Genomic DNA, 19,961 nt, shown 5'->3' with positions numbered 1-19,961 from the left:
ACAACTTTAGTGAGGTGTCAAATTTCTGCAGTGTTTCACAAATGGATGGGACCTCAGTGCCAGGAGGTTGGTGGACCCTGCTGGGCACACCTCTGTGGAGGCTCGTCCAGCTCTGCCATGCTTTGCACTGGCCACCCTGGTGAGAAGCTGCCTTTGCTCTGGCTGTTGTTGGTATTTAATCCTGCTGGAGCAGGACGTTTCCCCCCCCACAGAGCAAACTCAGCTCATACATGGGTAACTGCTAAGCCAGAGAGGCTTGGGGTGATGCTGGGAGATGTTGCAGGCTCACTCCAGGCAGAAGGACCTGTTTGCCTTGTCCTACACCACTCTTGGCTCATTGCTGGTCATTGGAGTCGGCGCTGATGGGGGAGGCAGCGGGGTTTGTCTGTGAGCTCAAAAGCATGACCAGAATGGGGTAAGGCTTGCACATCATCCCCGGGGAGACCATATGGGTATCCAGGGTGGGGGTGGCCATGGCGAGAGGCTGTTCAGGGAGTCCTGTCACAAATGGCACAAAGTGGCAGAGGCTGGCAGGACCAACCATGGGAAGCAGAGGAGACGGTGACAGAAGAAAGGTAATCGACAGCCAACACACGTCTCTGTGAAGCAGCTCTCTGCTCATTTTAAAATATCAGGTAACAGATGCAATCAGAATGGCTGCGCCATGCAGCAGCCTCGTAAAACAGTAGAAAAAATATAAATACAGGTTTAATTGCCCACTCCACTTAAATTGCTTTATCCTGCGTAACTTCATTATTTCTAGAAAATAATGACCCAGCCCATTATGGTGAGCAGTAAAGTTTGTAGGAGCCCATGAAATTTCCCACTGCAGCAGCAGCCTTCCCCGGTGGGTTATTCCACCAGTCAGATAAGAGTATTTCTGCTTGCACAAATCTCTCGGTCAGCATGCTGGAGGCAAGGCAAAGCGCCATGCAGCTGGGGCCCGACCATCACTCTTTGCGTCCCTTGTGTCTCTCGGCGAAGGGGCAGCACCACCCATCTGAAATGAAAACCCGAAAGGACAGGGGAAATCCTCTCTCCAAAATCCACAGCAGATGACACCAGGGCTGCCCGGCTTTGCAGAGGTCAGGACAGAGTCACCTGCCCCATGTTGTTGGCTCTGGCCCAATGCACCCCCAGGAGAGGTCCCCACCAGGACACTCACTGCAGCATCCCCAGACGTTCCCTCATGAGAAGGGGGAATTTGTTTGGAAGAGGCACCCAGGGCTCTCTGTGACCCCTTCCCACCACTCCAGTGGCCTCTGCAGAAAGGTTCGTACCATCAACCCCAACAGCCTCCAGTATCCCATGAGGCACTCATCAGGGAGTGGGGCCAGCCCCGGCATCCATCTCGGACCCACAGAAAGCCCCTGGCCAGGTTCACATTGCAGTGGGGAAGGGGAAGCCAGAGCTGGGCTGGTGGGAATGTGCTTCCATGTCACTTTCGCTCCTCCCCTGCTTTTGCTGTGTACCGGGTAGCTCAGTTGGTGGGGCAGAACACTTTCCTTACCCTGATTTTGCGGTTTAATGCTACCATAAGCTGTTGCAGCAGGTTTATAGCATATAGCATTTTCCCATCTGGCCCTCCCCAAGCTGCTCATCCCATCCAGAAAGCAGAAAGCATTTAAAGAAAAATGCAATCAGAGTAAGCGAAATGGAACCCTGTTTGGGTCATAGCTTCCTACGGCTGTACCCCTTCCCCTGCCGCTCGCTGCAAGCACAGCTTCACGGTGCAGCAAAACTGGGGGGAAGCAGCTGCACTACTGGGTTTGCTCTGATGGAGTGTGTCAGTTGCACAACCCGATGAGATCCAGAGCCTTCAATAGTGCAGCTGATGGCTCTTCAGCACCTTTCGTGCCCCACTGTGCCTGTCCCCACATACACACCTGGGATGGTACTGACAGTCACCTTCTCCCCACTGGTGGCAGAGTGACTTCACCTCCACGCAGCTGGGGGTAGGACCCTCAATCAGTTGACAGGGTCCTCAACAAAGGAGGTGCCCAGAGAAGCTGAGAAACTTCTGAACCAAGTTGTAATGATCACAACCAGATCTGACCAGGCTATAAAACGAGGCCTCTAGTTTTGTTTCTCATGAGTGCATGTGTGCATGTTGTGGATCCTCATTATTCTTACGTTGTCATACCCCAATAATCTCCTCAACTGATATCCGAACGTGTTTTATGTTGTCGGAGTGCTAAATAATTTGTACAAGCCCTGTTTCTAGTCGGTTTATTTACTGCACTTTTCTGGGTAGAATAAAGTCTGTTTTGGAACTTGTCCGCCTAAACTGACTTTTGTGATGCATCCGTGACAGGGAGTGAATGTCACCTCGTCCCGTGGTAGGAAGCACTTTGTCCACTAACTGGGCCTGGACTGCACTGAATCAGAGCAAACGGCACGAGGGTGAGGGCATGTTGTGCACTGGCCCAGTGGCTGGTAGTGAGGTTAATTACTCTGTTCATATATGGGCCATTGTGCTCTAGAGTGGGAATACACTTTGCCGGGCAAGTGAAGAGGGGAAAGCCGACAGGTTTGTGGAAGAGAAAAGCCTGTTCCTTTAATCTATTTGAAAGCTTTTGGTACATCAAAGTCCTGGTGAGAAGAGATATCTCTGATATATAATTGGTGTGGACACTTGCAAAGGTTTTGATAAAGACCTTTGCGAGAGAGCTATTTATGGGAGGCAAAGAAGGGTCATGCGTTAGGAACTAGCCAAGAAACAAAAAACCCAAAAGCAGGATGAGGACTGGGCAAACATCACACCCTACCCAGTACAACCCCACCATACAGGGTGGACAAGGGGCCCCCGAAAGCAAAGCCAAATCGGGGATGATGAGGATTGCCAAGGGCACCACCAGATCCAGGGGAATGGGCCACAAAGGCAGAAAGATCTCCCCATGGACACAGCCTGGGCAGGGCTCCCCGGGAGGAAGGGGGTGATGGTTGTGAAAACCGGCCGGCCAAGTCCAAACCAGTCATCATCTCAAAGAGAAAACACAGCTAAGGCCATAGGCAGCTCACTAGAGTCCTCCATGAGGGGGTACAAATATATATTATTACCCTCAAAAATCCTAACCACATAAAGAACAGCACTGGATAAAGATCGGGAGAGAAAGTAGCGGAGAACTGTGTCCAAATGTTCAGAGAGGAAGTAAGAGGAGGTCCTCTTCTGGCATTGCTGCCTTATGCTAGCTCCCGAAGGAGACATCTAAAGGAGAGGAGGGGAGCGTTTCCGAGATGGGAAAGTAAGAGAGGTTAGAAGTAGAGTCTAGCTAGAATTGAAATTGTTTTAATTTCTACACAAAGTGAGTAAAAAGCAACATAACGGCAGTATACAAAATAACGAATGGCACAAAGAAGGTACATGTAAGTACTCCAATTTACACTTTTCACAGAAAAAGAGAACAAAGGGACAGTCAATAAAGCCAAACAGCAGCACACATACAAGGATAAGCGAAATACTGTTTGTTTTAAAGCACTGTGCACAATCACCTGGGGAGCTCACTCTTCCAAAATATCGCTAAAATCGCAGATGCAGAGAGACTTGCAAGAAAGGGAGAGGAATGTACCTGAAAGAAAAGAACATTTGCAGTTATATTTGCTATATGTGAGTTACGTTAGCAGTGAGCAATAATACAGGTTTTTAAGAGAGAAATTCTCATACAAACAAGAATAAGTGGAAGGGGGGCAAGGATCCCCCTGGGCAGATTATTTCCAAAATTGCCATCTAAGGAGTGTGTTGTTCCTTCTTCCTCTGAGGCATTTGCATCGGCTGCTGGCAGCAGTCAATGATTGGAGAGGAACAGCTACTTCACAGCCCCTGTGGCTTCCTCCTGCAGCAATACCAGGCACCTTCCCACCTGCTCTGTCCCCGTGCATCGCCCAGAGATGGGGATTTTCACCTTCCTCCCCACAGCCACCTTGCCAGAGGAGCACCTGGCAGGGCCAGCCCTGCGTGCTGCTGCCACCAGCCTTGCTCCCTGCAGTGACCTCCCTGAAGACCATGATAGTTTTGGGGTCTCTGGCTTCAGGGGCTACCAAATAGCACCATGTGACAGCCCTAACCCAGTTCTCCAGGCCGGGCTGCAGCTGTGGTGGGTGGGGGCTGCCTGGGCAAAGGCAGCTGCTCAGGAGGGTGCCGAGTCCCAGCCTGCTCGTTCCTTGTAGCCAGGGAACATTTCACATCCTCAGCCATATGTGACTGAGAGAGGTAAAAATAATAATCTTTTCTTCCTTTTTCCTTTTTTCATTGACATGCAGCGATATCTCCCATATTCGTCATCAAGATGAACTGAAAGTAATCTCTGTAACAATTCTGCCTGGTGATGGGAAGGCACGTATTGGTGATACACATCAGCACACCTGCAGGAGTCATAGTACCTGGATAGATATCACTGAAGGTCAGCAGTGGGGAGGGAAATTATTTGAGAGACCATCCCTGAATTTAAATAGAGCTGACAATTGCAAAACTGCGTTTGCAGAATCCTTCCTTTTCGTGGCCTTGCTAATCCAAGGTAGATCAGATTCAGGGAACAAAGCCCAAAATCACAGAATCACAGATTAAGGATTGGAAGGGACCTCAAAAGATCATCTAGTCCAATCCCCCTGCTGGAGCAGGAACACCTAGATGAGGTTACACAGGTAGGTGTCCAGGTGGGTTTTGAATGTCTCCAGAGAAGGAGACTACAGAACCTCCCTGGGCAGCCTGTTCCAGTGCTCTGGCACCCTCACTGAGAAGAAGTTTCTTCTCAAATTTAAGTGGAACCTCTTGTGTTTCAGTTTGAACCCATTACCCCTTGTCCTATCATTGGTTGTCACCGAGAAGAGCCTGGCTCCATCCTCGTGACACTCACCCTTTATATATTTGTAAACATTAATGAGGTCACACCTCAGCTTCCTCTTCTCCGTGCTAGAGACCCAGCTCCCTCAGCCTTTCCTCAGTAGGGAGATGCTCCACTCCCTTCACCATCTTCGTTGCCCTGTGCTGGACTCTCTCCAGCAGTTCCCTGTCCTTCTTGAACTGAGGGGCTGTCAATTGTGTCACAGTTTAAATAAAAATAGCCACCTTGTCTTAATTGCCTTCTCTGTGAGGGTTGTGCTCTTACAGACTCAACCCAAACCACGAACCATCTTTCCCCTGATTGCTGCTCGTTCCCAAAGGACGGCACCTCAGTTCCCCACTGCTTCACCGCTCTGTTGCAGCGTTGGCTTCTCCGTGCCTCACAGGCACATCTGGTGCATTTCCCCACCAAAATACCACATTAGTGGAAGCGGCTGCTGCTTTCCCTTCTCTCTGCAGTTGCAACTTCCAACTTGTGCCCTTCTGCAGGAGCTGCAGAGACCTGACACTGGCAGATGGATCCGGGCACCTTCTGCCATCACCCCCATTGCCCCCAGCCCCTCTGCCAGCTGCCCCCCGCGCTGACCCACAGGGGTGGGTCGTGGTGACAACTGCAGCATCCCACAGGCTGGCTCCTACCTCTTGAGGCATGTGGGCAGCCTTTGCCCCCATGGAGCTGAATGCATGAGGTGGATATAAAGAGGTGCTTTTTTTTTTTTAAGACTTTATTTGTCTAACATGCTTGACCAAAAATTACAACAACAATCAAGTTATGCAAAAATGATTAAATAACCTTTAAGCTCTCATACCTCAAGTACTTTAAATGATATTTTGAAGTAACAGCTGCTTTCGTATCCTTTTCACATAAAAATACACAGCATTTTGAAGATACCTTAGGAAAAAACTATTTTTAAGAGAATAGTTTATGGTTGGCATAGAAATTTTGTTGAGGCTAATAAAAGGACCTCTTCCCCCCACTTGAACATTTTAGTCTCTTTAAGTGCCGTGAGCGAATGTAAACATTTCAGACTTCTTTAACATACAGCCAATTTCCTGCCACATTTGTTTCGAGCCACTTGAATTGTGACTAGCTAAGACACTTTTATTCTAACTACATGCTATTGCTCATCTTCCCAGTGAAAGCGGGAGTTCATATTCAACTACGCAATTCAGTCCTTGCTGATTAAGGAGCTGATCCTGCAATTTCTACAGCAATAGTTTTGACAAAAGTGGCCCCATCTGAATTCATGGCAGACTGCTCACGCACTTTGTGAACTATTCACCCAAAAACCAGTTGCAGGTACCACCGATCATTCTGGGTTTCTTTTCAGGAAATAGAAGTTAATGTAGACTTCAAGCCACCCAAGAGCTTACAAGAAACGTCAGAGCTGTGACTTGTCATGTTGTCTGGTGGGTTTTTGGTGGGTCCACAGCACAAGTTAGTTACTGGGTTTGCATGTCACTGCTCCCGGCAGCAGCTGGAAGAGCTGCTGCACATGCAGAGCCAGACAAACACCATGTTTCTGCCCACCTTGCTTAGAATTGAGGCTGACATAGCCTGGTTTTGCGACACAGCTATTTCTAATTGTGTATGCACATAATGTACATGCAGCTGCTATGTGAGGCTCACATTTCCATTCATATATCAGGCAAAAAGTAACATACACAATTATCCAATGCATGTGTGCAGATGTGGGCTACGCACAGACCTGCTCACAACCTGCTGGCATCGCCAGTGCGATGATTTGCACAATGTGTGAACAAGATTAATGTCTAGATGCTGTCAGCCCCAAATTCAGGATGTCCACATTCAGAATACAGCAGTTATCTCCGTCAGGGCAAAAAGGCTCCTCTTTGAGCATGGAGATATTTGTTAGTTCAAGGCAGACTTACTTCTTGTAGGGCATGTTGAAGCACTTGGCTTTGGAAGTGGGTTTGTCATCAATTCTCAAGCTTCTGCTTAGGATGGGATGGAAATCCCAGCAGCTTCAACATCACTGTTCACCTGCAGGAAAGCTGCATGGGCAGCCTTGGCCACTCCAACCAGCTGCTGACACTGCCGTCACATTGAATGTGACAGGTGGATTTCAACGCGGTGGACGATTTTGTCTCAGGCCTCTCTCAGCAGTGTCTGTGAGTGGGCAAACAGCAATGACAGGTTCTGTGAGGTGAGCCCTGCTCGGTACCCACTGCTATGTACTCGCTACTCATCACACTTAGGATGCCCAAACTCCACCTTGGGATGACCCCTTCCCCCTGACATCCATAACGCTCCCCAAGGACAAAACTATCACAATGACATTTAACTGCTTCTGAGTGAGGCTAAAGTCAAACCAGGAATCCCATCATTGGCTGTATGTCACATTAACAAGTTTTAAACAAACAGTCCCAGTGGGCTTTATCTAAAATGCCACTGCTGAGTATTGGGTGGGGTTTTTTTTTTTGCTTTTTACATACAATCACATACCGCCTTACCAGACAAAAACACAGTCATATTTTTTCTTCCTTATTTTTTTTTTTTAAGGGAAATGTCACTTTTTTTTTCACAGGCGAGGCCAGGTTACAAATTCCTGAGTTTATACTGCACTTAACACAGTCTCCCTTCTTGAACGTTGAGCTGTTTACAGCATGCTGGCAATATGCACCATTTCCCTTACCATCTGTAACGCCAGATGTAGTAAAACTTCATTTCAGTACAGTGAATTAGGGCCTATTGCATTGGTTTTGAATAGATGCAAAGACTTAGACCTGGAGGACTTGAAGTAATAGCTTTCCTCCTGTGACTGGTCATTCATGCACCATCTTTTATACTTGCCATGTTAATTAAGGGAAAACATCTTTACCATCATTTTTCTTTTACCAAGAGCTCACTGGGAAACATCTGAAATGAGGAAATCCTAGTCTAAACACTTAAGTTTAAACCGCAAACTTTCTTAAAGAAACACTCCTTTGAAAGATGTCTTTTAATAAGTCCAATATAATGTACGGTATATACAAAAGTCCCTACTTGCGAGAGATATATATGTATATGTATATATATATATATATGTGGAATGCATTCACTTTTCTGTGTTCACAAATATTTTAATGGTGAAATGTTGAAGTCTTTAATCTGTTTCTGGCACCAAAATGTCTTTGTTCCTCATCCACTTTTGTCACTCAAAATTTATCTGTGAAGAGCTAGCAGGGAAAAAGAAGAAGGTTTTTGCTTTTTTGTTGAATGGTTCCCTATTGGGATTCTCAGCCAGCAATACAAAGTTGCTAATGTGTTGGGTACAACTTTAAATCCTCATTATAATCATGTGTTCCTGGGAGTAGGTAAATCAATAACTATAGGTGGATTAAGCGGCTGGTAATTCACAGTGCACACAGATGCATTCACATAGGTAGTAGTTCCATCAGCCATGACGCCATAACCTACAAAGAAAGAAAAAAACACTCTGGTTACTCTCATTATTATTATCTTCTTTTAATTATTCACCTTTATCACACAATGGTAAGTGCCACATTTATTAGTCCGAAGGAATTTAAAAATCCCCTACGTGCAAAACACAAAAGTCTCCTGAATTAATACCATCTTTGTCCTACAGCAGAACCTTCTGCCATCTTTTAAATTGTGTAAGAAAAGCAAAATGGACCCTCACTAGTTAGTGGCTACAATCTCTGGCAGCCAGCTCAGCAAACCTCTTCAGAAAGACAGATACTTTTCCCAGCAAAGCTTTTTTCTTAAAACCTTCTCAGTTTTGGAAAGGCTTAGAAGATAAAGCTTAGGGCATTGCAGCATTGAAGAAAACATACTTCTCGTCATTTAGGTTTGCAGCCATCAGTGCAGTAAACTTTGGGTAATTTTCATCTTTCCACCTTTTTTCTTGCCCTGTGTTGTACACCAATGAAGAAAAATCATTGCTGGACTAAAGGGAGTATGTGTGCATGTGCACCTGGTTGGGATTTGTCTAGCAGTAACCTCTTCTTCCCACGTGTTTTAAGTTGTTGACCAATTTCCACCAAATTTGATGGAAAGACACTAAAATACCTGCCCAGGCAGAGGAAAAACAGCTTTATTAATACATTCTCAGACATATAAAGTGAATTCATACCCTAAGACACCATAACATTTCCACAGGAGAAAACCCCCTTCTGTATGTCTTCTCAGTGGTGAAAAAGCTTTAACTACATCTCACGCCTGACAAGACACCCAAGCCAAACAATTCCAGAGAGAAATCTGCAGAAAATCAAACTTTCAGCTCTAAGGCCTTCAGAAATACGGTGAAATGCTGTTTCAGAAAGTGAAGAAGCAGCCCTTTAACTGCCCTGGTGTTATGAAAAAGTAGACATACTCTCCATTGTCAAAAATCTTTTCATGAATGGCTAGGAAGAAAACATAAGCTTGATCACACTAAGACTAGAAGCTTAATGCTGGAAATTTGTGTTGAAATGTTATGATCAATATGAAGAAATGCATTCAGAATCAGAAATATATGATTTGGGGGAACTCACCTGGTAGAAAGCATTTGTACTTCAATTCAATCTCACCATTAATGAAGTTAACAGTAAAACGTATGCATTGCTACACACACTGAGTTACAGCTATTCAAATCCTAGCATTCTACAGTTTTTCTGGGTGCGATTTTGTGTCTTATAGCAGCATTGATAGTTGCATAATTTAAAACAAAACAGTAGCCAAATTCCTTTCTTTCTTGTTTCTCAAAATATCCTGAATAATGCAGGGCCTCCTGGACTCCCCATGGAAAAACCACACTATAATTAGGGACTGGGGAGGGAAGAAAACTCTGTCAGGTTCCTGTCACAGCCATTTCTTTAAATCATTTGCTGTTTGCCACAGAACAATTGTTCTGTGTAAAACACAAACTGCACGGAGGACAGTCAGCATTGCTGCTGGGACTTTCTGTCTCCTCGCCTACACGTTCAGAGAGAACGGAATCAGCTTGCTAATAGGCTCTTTTTGCTGGAAGATTCCTAATGCTACAGTTTTCCCTCTTACCACACCACCAACAGAGTTTCCTTGGCCATGACCTCAGCCCAGATCTGGCTGTAATGGGCTCATCGGGATTTTAGTCAGAGTCTCTGCTACGCTGCTTGACACTTCCATGGGTCGATCAGCAGCAAGCCCAAGTGTAGAGGTATGTTTTTGGCAGAGACAGCAGTGCAGAGGGGGAATAGGGAAGAAACATCTCTTCTAAGCATCTCTTCCTCCCGGATGTTCAGTAAATGACTGCTGCAGATGTAGCTATGCTCAGTCAGGGGAAGAACTCATCTGTTCAAATCATGCGTTCTCTCTGCAAAGAGCAGCTTCGTTTGCACAGGCTGTCTGCAATGGGAATTCTCCTCTGCAGAGATTTAGCATCCCACTGCAAAACAGGCTATGCAGTTTCCCATTTGTTTTCTCTAAATTATGATAGTTAACAAGAAGAGCATCTTGTTTCTGTTGTTCCAATACCTACCGTGCCAACTGTATAAAGTGACCAGATTTACCATTCTGTGGAGGTGCCATTCTTTTCCATTGGGAGCCAAAGTTGGGCCCAGTCTTAGCAGATGTGGTTATGTTTACCTGCCTGAAGCTTCGTGGCTTGCTAACTATTTGCTTATATGCCCTGCAACCCACTTGGCTTACGATTTCTGAAGAGTTAATGCGTTTGAACTGTATTTACTAGCTCTCTTGTATGGAATCTCCAAAACTGCCCTAACAGCAAAGGGTTAGGAAAAAATACTGCCTATGTGTTGTTTGTTTATTCAGTGATTTAACAGCACTTTAGACATTAACTAGGTATTAACAGGTCACTGCAGATGAGACACATGAGGAGAATGGACCTAATTCCTGAGCTGTAAAATAATGATCTGAATGTCTTCTCCACCGATTTTATACCATCACACCTCTCAGCCATGTCACTTCTAACTTATAAAATCATAGAATCATTTTGGTTGGAAGAGAACCTCAAGATCATCGAATCCAACCACAACCTAACACTGGCATTAAACCATGTCCCTAAAAACCTCGTCTAAACACCTTTTAAACACCTCCAGGGATGGTGACTCTACCACTTCCCTGGGCAGCCTGTTCCAGTGCCTGACAACCCTTTCCATGAAGAAATTTTTCATAATATCAGCTTAGCATGGTGAAAGCCCCAGCAGCAAGTCAGAGTGGGATTTGTTGGGAAGGATAAAATGGTTCTTCACAAACCCAGAAGTATCTGAAGGCCAGCTACTCCAGTTTTTCTATTCGTTCATTTCTACACTTGCGAGACCCACAGAGATCCAACATCAAAGGCTGGAGCAGTCCCAGAAGCAGAAAACTGGCAGTTGTGGAGCACCTTTTCCTGCCAATAAGTTAACACTGCCAAGAACTAAGCAGCTGGCAATATATGCCTACATACCACTGGGTACACTCCTGCACAGCCCAGTGGTTTCTTTTGCTGGGGGTACTGCTTGAAGTCTTGTTGCCATGATAAGTGAACAGGACAGACTTCTCTACAGCAGAGAGCATCTACCTTTTCCTTTGTCTGGAGAGGAACTCCGGCTGTCACTGACTTCAGTGGTGCATATTTGTCAACATTTACGGACTTATGGGAAGGAAACCCATTTTTTTTCCAGTTAAAAATCAAATAGTCAAGAGAACTGCTTTGTTTAGTCTGGGCGCAAAATGTTTTCCCTGCCAAAGCAAATAAATACATGAATAAATATCTTGAACTTCTACACAAGTCAGCAGTGACATCCCTCTTGATTTCAACTTCACATAAGCACTGATGGGGAGAGACAACTTTTATTGTACAATCTTGAAGATTAAGCCTCAGAAGCACCCCTCAAAGCATTCTTACCCATTTTATAAACAAAGAAAGTGAGACACAGAAGGCTTACATTAATTATCTTAAGTCATAGAGATTCAGCAGAAGAAAATACAATCCATCAATCCTAATATTTAGTCGCTTTCTGTAACTACTGGACTTGTGTTCTTATTTTAAAATTCACAGTAATCCTCCCTGTGAAGGAGGCATCACCCTGTTTTATAGATGTAGAAACTGAAAGACAATCTTGTTTTGCTGCATATATAGTACATATACTGAAATATGGGTATCGGCCAATTTCATCGCTATACATGCAGCTAAATAAGTATCTGAATTCCGTAAGTGCTTCAGTTCAGACATTCAAGTTTGAAAATGTTAGATAACCAGACAACTTCTGCGTTTATGGTTTCCAAATATATATAGAAAGCAATGTGTTCTGACCTTCATGGATATGTCCAAAAACATGAAGCCTTGGCTGTATTCGTCTCTGGACTGTGTTCAGCAGCTCAACACATCCTACCCGCTGCATTTTCTTAGGAACCCAGTCTAGAAAACCTTTGGAAAAGAAAGGAAAGCTTTAAAAGAAGACAGGTTATCTGCAAAGCTGTACTGCTACACAGCGTTTCTGAGATTTCATGTCTCGTGGCTTTTCATAAGCAGCAATGGAAGAATTGACATGGAAAAAACAGCATTTACCTTGGTAAGTAGAGGAAGGAAGGAAGGAAGGAAGGAAGGAAGGAAGGAAGGAAGGAAGGAAGGAAGGAAGGAAGGAAGGAAGGAAGGAAGGGAGGGAGGGAGGGAGGGAGGGAGGAAAGGAGGAAAGCAGGGAGGGAAGGAAGGAAGGAAGGAAGGAAGGAAGGAAGGGAGGGAGGGAGGGAGGGAGGAAAGGAGGAAAGGAGGGAGGGAAGGAGGGAGGGAGGGAGGGAGGGAGGGAGAAAGGAAGGGAGGGAGGGAGGGAGGGAGGGAGGAAGGAAGGAAGGAAGGAAGGAAGGAAGGAAGGAAGGAAGGAGGGAGGAAAGGAGGGAGGGAGGGAGGGAGGGAGAAAGGAAGGGAGGGAGGGAGGGAGGGAGGGAGAAAGGAAGGAAGGAAGGGAGGAAAGGAAGGAGGGAGGGAGGGAGAAGGGAGGGAGGGAGGGAGGGAGGGAGAAGGGAGGGAGGGAGGGAGGGAGGGAGGAAGGAAGGAAGGGAGGAAAGGAGGGAGGAAAGGAGGGAGGGAGGGAGGGAGGAAGGGAGAAAGGAAGGAAGGGAGGAAAGGAGGGAGGGAGGGAGAAGAGAGGGAGGGAGGGAGGGAGGAAGGAAGGAAGGAAGCAAGGAAGGAAGGGAGGAAAGGAGGGAGGAAAGGAGGGAGGGAGGGAGGGAAGGAGGGAGGGAGAAAGGAAGGAGGGAGGGAGAAAGGAAGGGAGGGAGGGAGAAAGGAAGGAAGGAAGGGAGGAAAGGAGGGAGGGAGGGAGAAGGGAGGGAGGGAGGGAGGGAGGAAGGAAGGAAGGAAGCAAGGAAGGAAGGGAGGAAAGGAGGGAGGAAAGGAGGGAGGGAGGGAGGGAGGGAGGGAGGGAGGGAGGGAGGGAGGAAGGAAGGAAGGAAGGAAGGAAGGAAGGAAGGAAGGAAGGAAGGAAGGAAGGAAGGAAGGAAGGAAGGAAGGAAGGAAGGAAGGAAGGAAGGAAGGAAGGAAGGAAGGAAGGAAGGAAGGAAAAGTACTTGAGGAAAACCATAAAAGCCCATCTGAAGAACAAGCCCTATAGCTCTTGCTAGTTGTTTTTCAAGGACAAAAGAATTACTGCAATTAAAGCATTTTTGCACTGCTGTTAATGGGGAAAATCAATGCTTTATCCATTCTTCTTCCTTTCAGAGAGTGAGGTGTAAAGAGCAGTATGTCCACAGTGAGTCTCCAAAGAATCTAAATCAGCATTTATCTATTTAAACCTAGTCCTGGGATCTAGTTTCTTAAACTGAACACTTTAACTGATGCCATGGAATCTGTGTTGCTAACAGTAAAACTACATTGCTATCACATGGAATTTTACAGGAGTGGGACTCAGGTGAGGAACGCACAGCATGCCTAAAAACAACATCCTCCAGGAAAACTGGATTAAGTACTTCATGACACAGCAAGCCTAAATCTATGGACCTCAGATAGGAAGAGAAACCCAGCCCTTCCGCAGTAGATGTGTTTAAGTGCTATATTTACTTGCACAAAGTTTGTATAAAAATGCAATTTTTATGAATACAGACAAAAATGTACACCAACTTGCTCAGATGTCTAAAAACATACTGCAGGGGGATGCTTATTGCCAACTGAAGTCTCACGTTTCCCTCAAAGCAGTAGTATAAGAAGGATGTTGTTGTATTAGAGAGTTTGCAATAACCAATCTTGTTTTCTTTCTGTTGTTCTGCCATTTTCATCAGGCTCAAATTTTTCTTTAGTTGGTACTTTCCCTATGTGCCTGTCATGGATTTGTGTCTCTTACAGTGCTGCGATAGCATGAATATACTGTGCCTTTGAGAAAACAGTTGTCAACCAGAGAGGTATAGAGACTGGACCTCGTTTTCCTGTGTTTACTTTTGATGCCCACTCAGGCGTGGCTAAACAGCAGCTAACCCACTGGCTTAAAAGACCAAAACTGTGGTATTCAAGCTCTTGGAAGAGCTCTCAGATTTTGTTAGAATATCAGGGTAGGTTCACACACAGAAATAACTCTTTAGATGCCAGTGCTTGATAATGTACATTGTGCGGTTTTACAAAAATGGTAAAAATTTGCCCTTGCATCATAGTGACTCAGAGAGCAAAGTCCAGTTTTCAGAAATGAATTGGGACTGCAACATCCTAAGTGTCAAAAGGGAGTTCTGATAATGGCCACAGACTCCCAATTCATTCAGACGCCTCTGAAGACGCTGCCGGAGGGATGTGCAAAGAGAAAGCCCCACTGAATTACAGACAGAGCAGAGCAACGCCCAGCCCTGGTAACCAATTTTACCAGTCACTCCTGGTATCCGAGGCAGGTCAAAACTCACTGTAGGAAATAATTAGCATTTAAGATGTCAAAGTGAGGCCAGCAACTCCTCTGGAATCCAGCCGTGCTTTTTTCAGAGCACACATGCTATAACCGTAGGTTTTGTTACTACAATGATCTGAAACGGTTAATTGTCAAAATGTCTGTGGTGAACATAAAGCCAAAAGTATTTCCACTTCAAAAACTTCACAAACAAAAATCCATAAAATTAACTTCTCCATTAAATTAAGCATTATTTATGTTGAACATGTTTTTGTTTACATGCATTATCACCCTTCTGAAGCTTTCCCATATGTTTGCAGCTTATTATGTACACCTGACTACACAAACTAAGAATAATTGATTACACCTAGCTAACAATTAGAGCTCATCTTAGGGGTTTTTTAATGTTTGGTTACTTGAAACAGGTTTCTGCAGCTGTCAGGAGAAGTATAAATCTTTGTCACAGACAATCAAGCAGACAGCGACAAATGAAGACTTAAAGGTGAAATTAAATTAAAAACAAAGGAAAGTGAACTTTTTGAAGAGAAATAAAAGAATCATAAATGCAGATCTTTAGGAATGAGATAAAAGACTTAAGAAGTTATACTATACATGAAAGTAACAAAAACATGCTGATAGAGAAATGAGCATTAGCACTAATCCCATAATCATGAATTCTGTATTTCATAAACTATGAAATAGTATCTTTATTAATATTAAACAAGTTACTAATAAAATGGTCAATAATAGCTGTTTTAACCCTTGTTTTCTGTGTGAACCTCCTGCATGTCCCTGTCCCGGTTTCATCAGAAAGCACTATTCTAAAACAGGAAAAAAAAAAACAACAAACCCTCAGATTTTTATTATGTGCCTAACTGACTTAAACCCACCACGTCTATTAACTATCAATGGTGCTTCTGCATCTAAATCATGCAGGCAGTTTGAAATCTCTCTAATAATGTAGTATTAACTGGTTTAGGAGGATGCACGCTCTTTTGAAGTGAGGGAATGAGATAGCAGCACAGAAAATGGATGATAGACAGAATTCAAGTAGCCATGCTGGAGAAAAAAAGAGGAATTTGCAAGAGCACTGATTTCTATTTGTGATCATTAGGAACAACTCTAGTTATGCTGTCCAAGATCAGAACGACAGTAATCAGCTTTCTGGTTGAAATAACTGGCTGGGCGGGTCAGGAGGATCCTTTCTCCTGAAACGTCTGTGGACAGAGCTACACAATAAGGAGGTTCTCTAAGTTAGGCAGAGTGCTAATTTCTTTTGAAGCATCACGTATTTGTTGCCATGGGTGTCAGGGGGACCAACAGCTGATGCCCTCAGGGAGAGGGTTCTGTGCCTGAGCCACCTATTAATGCATCAATAACAAAAAGACAAAGAAACGGGAACTTTAGAAAAGAAAATCCTTGGAGGATGGTTGAAGCTTAAGAAATTTTTTTAAAAAATAATTGAACAAATACTGAGATACAGACATGGGGGGAATTCACATTATCCCCTTACAGTCAGTGGAGAGGGACAGCTCTTCCTCAGAATTACTACTATTATTAAATTACTTGTCAATTTTTAAATTTAATATTAAACTTATTATTAAAGCATGTCTGTTGAGTGCCAGCTCTGCAGTGCTCCTCAGAGGTTCTCCTCCCTCTGCTGGTTCCAGAGGTTGCCTGGAGAGGCCTGGTGGCTAAATTAGCAAGGTGGCTGACAATGGGTGGTGCCAACCACTCTCTCCCCTTCCCAACACGGGATTTCAAGTGCTAGATACAGGGATGTTCTGTAGATCAGGCAAAGGTTGGACTTCTTTACCACTGATGAGCTGGTTTTAAAAATGGCTTTAAAAGTGCCGAAAAAGCTTCTGAAAAGGTTTTAAATATGCCTTATAAATAAAACTATATCAAAGACCCAGCAACATGTCTTGGATCCTAACGAGGATTAATCTCCAGTACCAACTGTTTGGAGCCAGTATCTCAAGGTCTAAACAATTCCTGCCATGCACTTTTACAACACAGGTCCATGTTAGAAACAGCCTATGGCATGGCATGAGACTCCACTGAGGTGAAGTATCAAAACACATGCCCTTACTGTGAGAAACCGCTCACAAAGAAGCCCTTTCCATCAGGATTAGTGAGCAGTGGAATGCAAACATGTCTTTCTAAAGAAAACAACAAAACACAAACCCTTTAGATACTTTCTCCTCCAAGCTCTGAAAGAGAAGAAAGGGTGGAAGACAAGAGGGTTTTACCTTCAGGAAACTGACTAATCTAAAGGTTTAAAGAAACCAACTGCCTTCATTTCACACAAAGGACTCCTCCACAGTAAGACTCAGCAGAACACTTAAGCACATGCTTCATGTTTGTGTCCATTTATTAAATCGGTGAGAGTTAAACACACAGTTGCCTTAATATAGCTTGCTATATGTTAAATACACCGAAAAATACATTAAAAGCCTTAAGCCTTTACTGAATCTGCACAAGTTTCTGTGACTATATTATTTCTATATAATTTCACTATTATTTAGGAATACAAGATATCTCTCTCCTGGGTTTTACAAAACCTACATTAATATTTTTAAAACACAAATACGAAACTATCTCTTGTTGGCCTGTTAGTGTTGCCAGATTGTATATCAGACAGGCAATTCACCCATGCTATCCAAAGAACAGGCAAACAATGGCAGCATTTGGGTTTTTGAAGCAGAAGATGCACCAAGTCAGCATAATGAGGACAAATACAGACTCTGGGTACTTGTTGGTGGGGAATGCTACTGCAAGGGAGAGAGAAAGACAGTGCTAAAAATATAAGATCCCAATTCTTCATTTCTCTTCAAGCAGGCTCCATGCTTTAAATCTACTAATTTCACCAGTGGCAGAGTAGACAGATGCACAGGAAAACTAGACTTTGCTTATTTATAAAGCTCACTAAGGCTTTATGTGTTAAGGCTTTATTTTAAGCCATTATTTAATTTCCTACCCTTGACCATAGGTCATCATGAAACATAACCTGAGCTGAGGTCCTGGTGCTGCTGAAATCATTATAGATGTCACTTTTAACTTTTCTAAGTCAGGATTGCACTCTTTTCTAAGGAGAGCCATCAGTTACTCTATAATCATCTGAAATACACAGCTAAGAGCACTAGTATTTTCTTACCGAGAGGTGGTCCATGTGTTATAAGAATATCTATTCCATCTGGAATAAGGTTCCATTTCTCTAATAGTGCTTGGCCTCGTGGAAGATTAAAGCCCCAGCCATAAAACCAAGGTTGCCTGCCAAGAGAGGAGGAGAATGTCTTCAGTGCTACTTCCATGTACTGGTTATCTAATTAAAATATGGACATTGACTCTCCACTAGCATGGAATTTGGAGACACAAATAGCATTCATGTTCTTTATTGTGCGCACAGCAAAACCCTCTTTCCATACATCCAGTGTTATTTAACTTGTGTGGCAAATCAGTGCAGTCCTTACCGCTTTCAGTAGGCAGCATACAGTAAAATATTCACGGTACTCCTCTAACTAGGTGAAAAATAACTCTTATGAGACCTGGACACCAAGATCTCCATCTGTGGATTAGCATGCTGGACTCTCACGACACCTAGAAGAACACCTGTCTCAGATACTTGGGTGTGGATACATGTTTCACATTGGCTCCCACCACCTTTGGCCCTCAGCCTACGACCAGCTGGGCAAGGACAGACACTGGCACAAGGAGAGATCCTGCTCCCAAGTCAGGGACATCATCTACGCTGCTTTGTTTCCCTACTTGGAAGCATCCCATCAGAACAAGAATACTGCTTCTTTTCTCACACACAATTTTCTTCTGTCCTCTGGTGTGTGGGCTTGATTTTAGGTAAGACTTTACATATTCAGGATTTCTTATCAGACAGGCATTTACATTTTTTAAAATGTGCTCACAATGGAGCAGTGCGACAGTAACACCGCCAGTTATAACACAATTTATCCAGATCTTGCTATCCCATTGATTAAAAAACTGTATTTCACAGCAATTACATCACACTGGTAAATTATGTCTTGCTGTTTATACTCTAATTCTAGGTCATAAAACTGAGGGGTTAGTTTTAGGTTGGAATTTTTTTATAATTTTTTGACTGACGTCTTCTGGCCATGTCCATATTTGGAGAACAACAAATAGGCTGCTGTGATTTAATAAGGTTTATGATAATTGCAGCCTTAGTGTTTATAAATACATACACATCAACCAGAATTCTCTTTGAGATGTTACTTTGTCGAAAAAAGCTTTACACTCCCTCACTGCATCAAGAGACAGAAAGAATTCTTTCAAACAAATTCTCCGAACTCAACTTTACATCATGTATGCCAAAGACAAAAGAAAATGCCCATAAAGCTATTATTCATCCTCTTCCACTACTGATGCTTGACTAACATTTCAGAAATTAGCACGTCTTCATGATGATATATTTTCCACTTTTCTTTTTGGAATGCTGTAAAGCACATGCCTATTGGAAACAGCTTTTAAAACACAGATCTTGCTAAAATACAAAGGCATGTGGCTTACCTGAGGGAAGAAAATAAAATTCTGGTCAAAGGAAGAAGGGAGCTTTGCGGAAGGTTCCCTGCCTTTCTTTCACAGACAAAAAAGAGCCTCAACCATTCTAGACAACGACTGAAAGGCTTTCTGTTTCCACAACTAAGAGCTCATCTCCCAGCTCTTCATCACATACCCTGGATAACCAGGGTCTTGATAAACAGGTGTCCCAGGAAAAAAAAAAAAAGGTGAGGTGAAGGAGTATGAAGAAGAGATGCTAACAGCAGTAGCAATGAAGCAGAAGCCTTGTTCCAAGTCAGGTTGCTCAGACCAAGGCACCTGGCTCACAAAAAAGCATATCGCTATGTCAGGGACATGAAATCACACTTTTCTGGTTACCTGTTCAACTCCTAGCAGCTTTTCTCATCGGAAGAACAGCACCTGACTCACATGCACATGTTTTCTTATCTTCCTACTGCTGGGGTGGTAATTCATGGTCCAGGTAGGAGGCTTAGGGGAGACCTCATTGCTGTCTACAACTCCCTGAAAGTAGGTTGTAGTGTGGAGGGTGTTGGTCTCTTCTCCCAAGTAGCAAGTGATAGGACAAGAGGAAATGGCCTCAGGTTGCACCAGGGCAGGTTTACACTGGATATTAGGATTAATCTCTTCACTGAAAGGGTTGTCAGCCATTGGAACAAGTCACCATCCCTGGAAGTGTTTAAAAGACGTATAAATGATGTTCTTAGGGACATGGTTTAGTGGTGGACTGGCAGTGTTAGGTTTGTGGTTGGACTTGATGATCTCAATGATCTTTTCCAAC

General features: G+C 44.0%; 1 protein-coding gene across 3 annotated transcripts in view; it reads right to left on the bottom strand.

The window, feature by feature from the left end:
• Positions 1–3,273: 3,273 nt before the first annotated feature.
• MPPED1 (metallophosphoesterase domain containing 1) overlaps positions 3,274–19,961 on the bottom strand; it is a 68,630-nt gene continuing 51,942 nt past the window's right edge. For all 3 annotated transcript variants that reach the window (XM_065032669.1, XM_065032677.1, XM_065032688.1), the window contains exons 5-7: positions 17,787–17,902; positions 12,082–12,195; positions 3,274–8,257 (exon numbers count right to left, since the gene is read on the bottom strand). In XM_065032669.1, the coding sequence (XP_064888741.1) occupies positions 8,139–8,257; positions 12,082–12,195; positions 17,787–17,902 (349 nt within the window). In that variant the 3' untranslated portion in view covers positions 3,274–8,138. The remainder of the gene's footprint in view (positions 8,258–12,081; positions 12,196–17,786; positions 17,903–19,961) is intronic.

The sequence above is a fragment of the Columba livia genome, chromosome 1 (assembly GCF_036013475.1).
Source record: "Columba livia isolate bColLiv1 breed racing homer chromosome 1, bColLiv1.pat.W.v2, whole genome shotgun sequence".
Taxonomy (NCBI): domain Eukaryota; kingdom Metazoa; phylum Chordata; class Aves; order Columbiformes; family Columbidae; genus Columba; species Columba livia.
The sequence above is the reverse complement of the archived record's forward strand: the minus strand, read 5'-3'. Positions and strand labels throughout refer to the sequence as shown.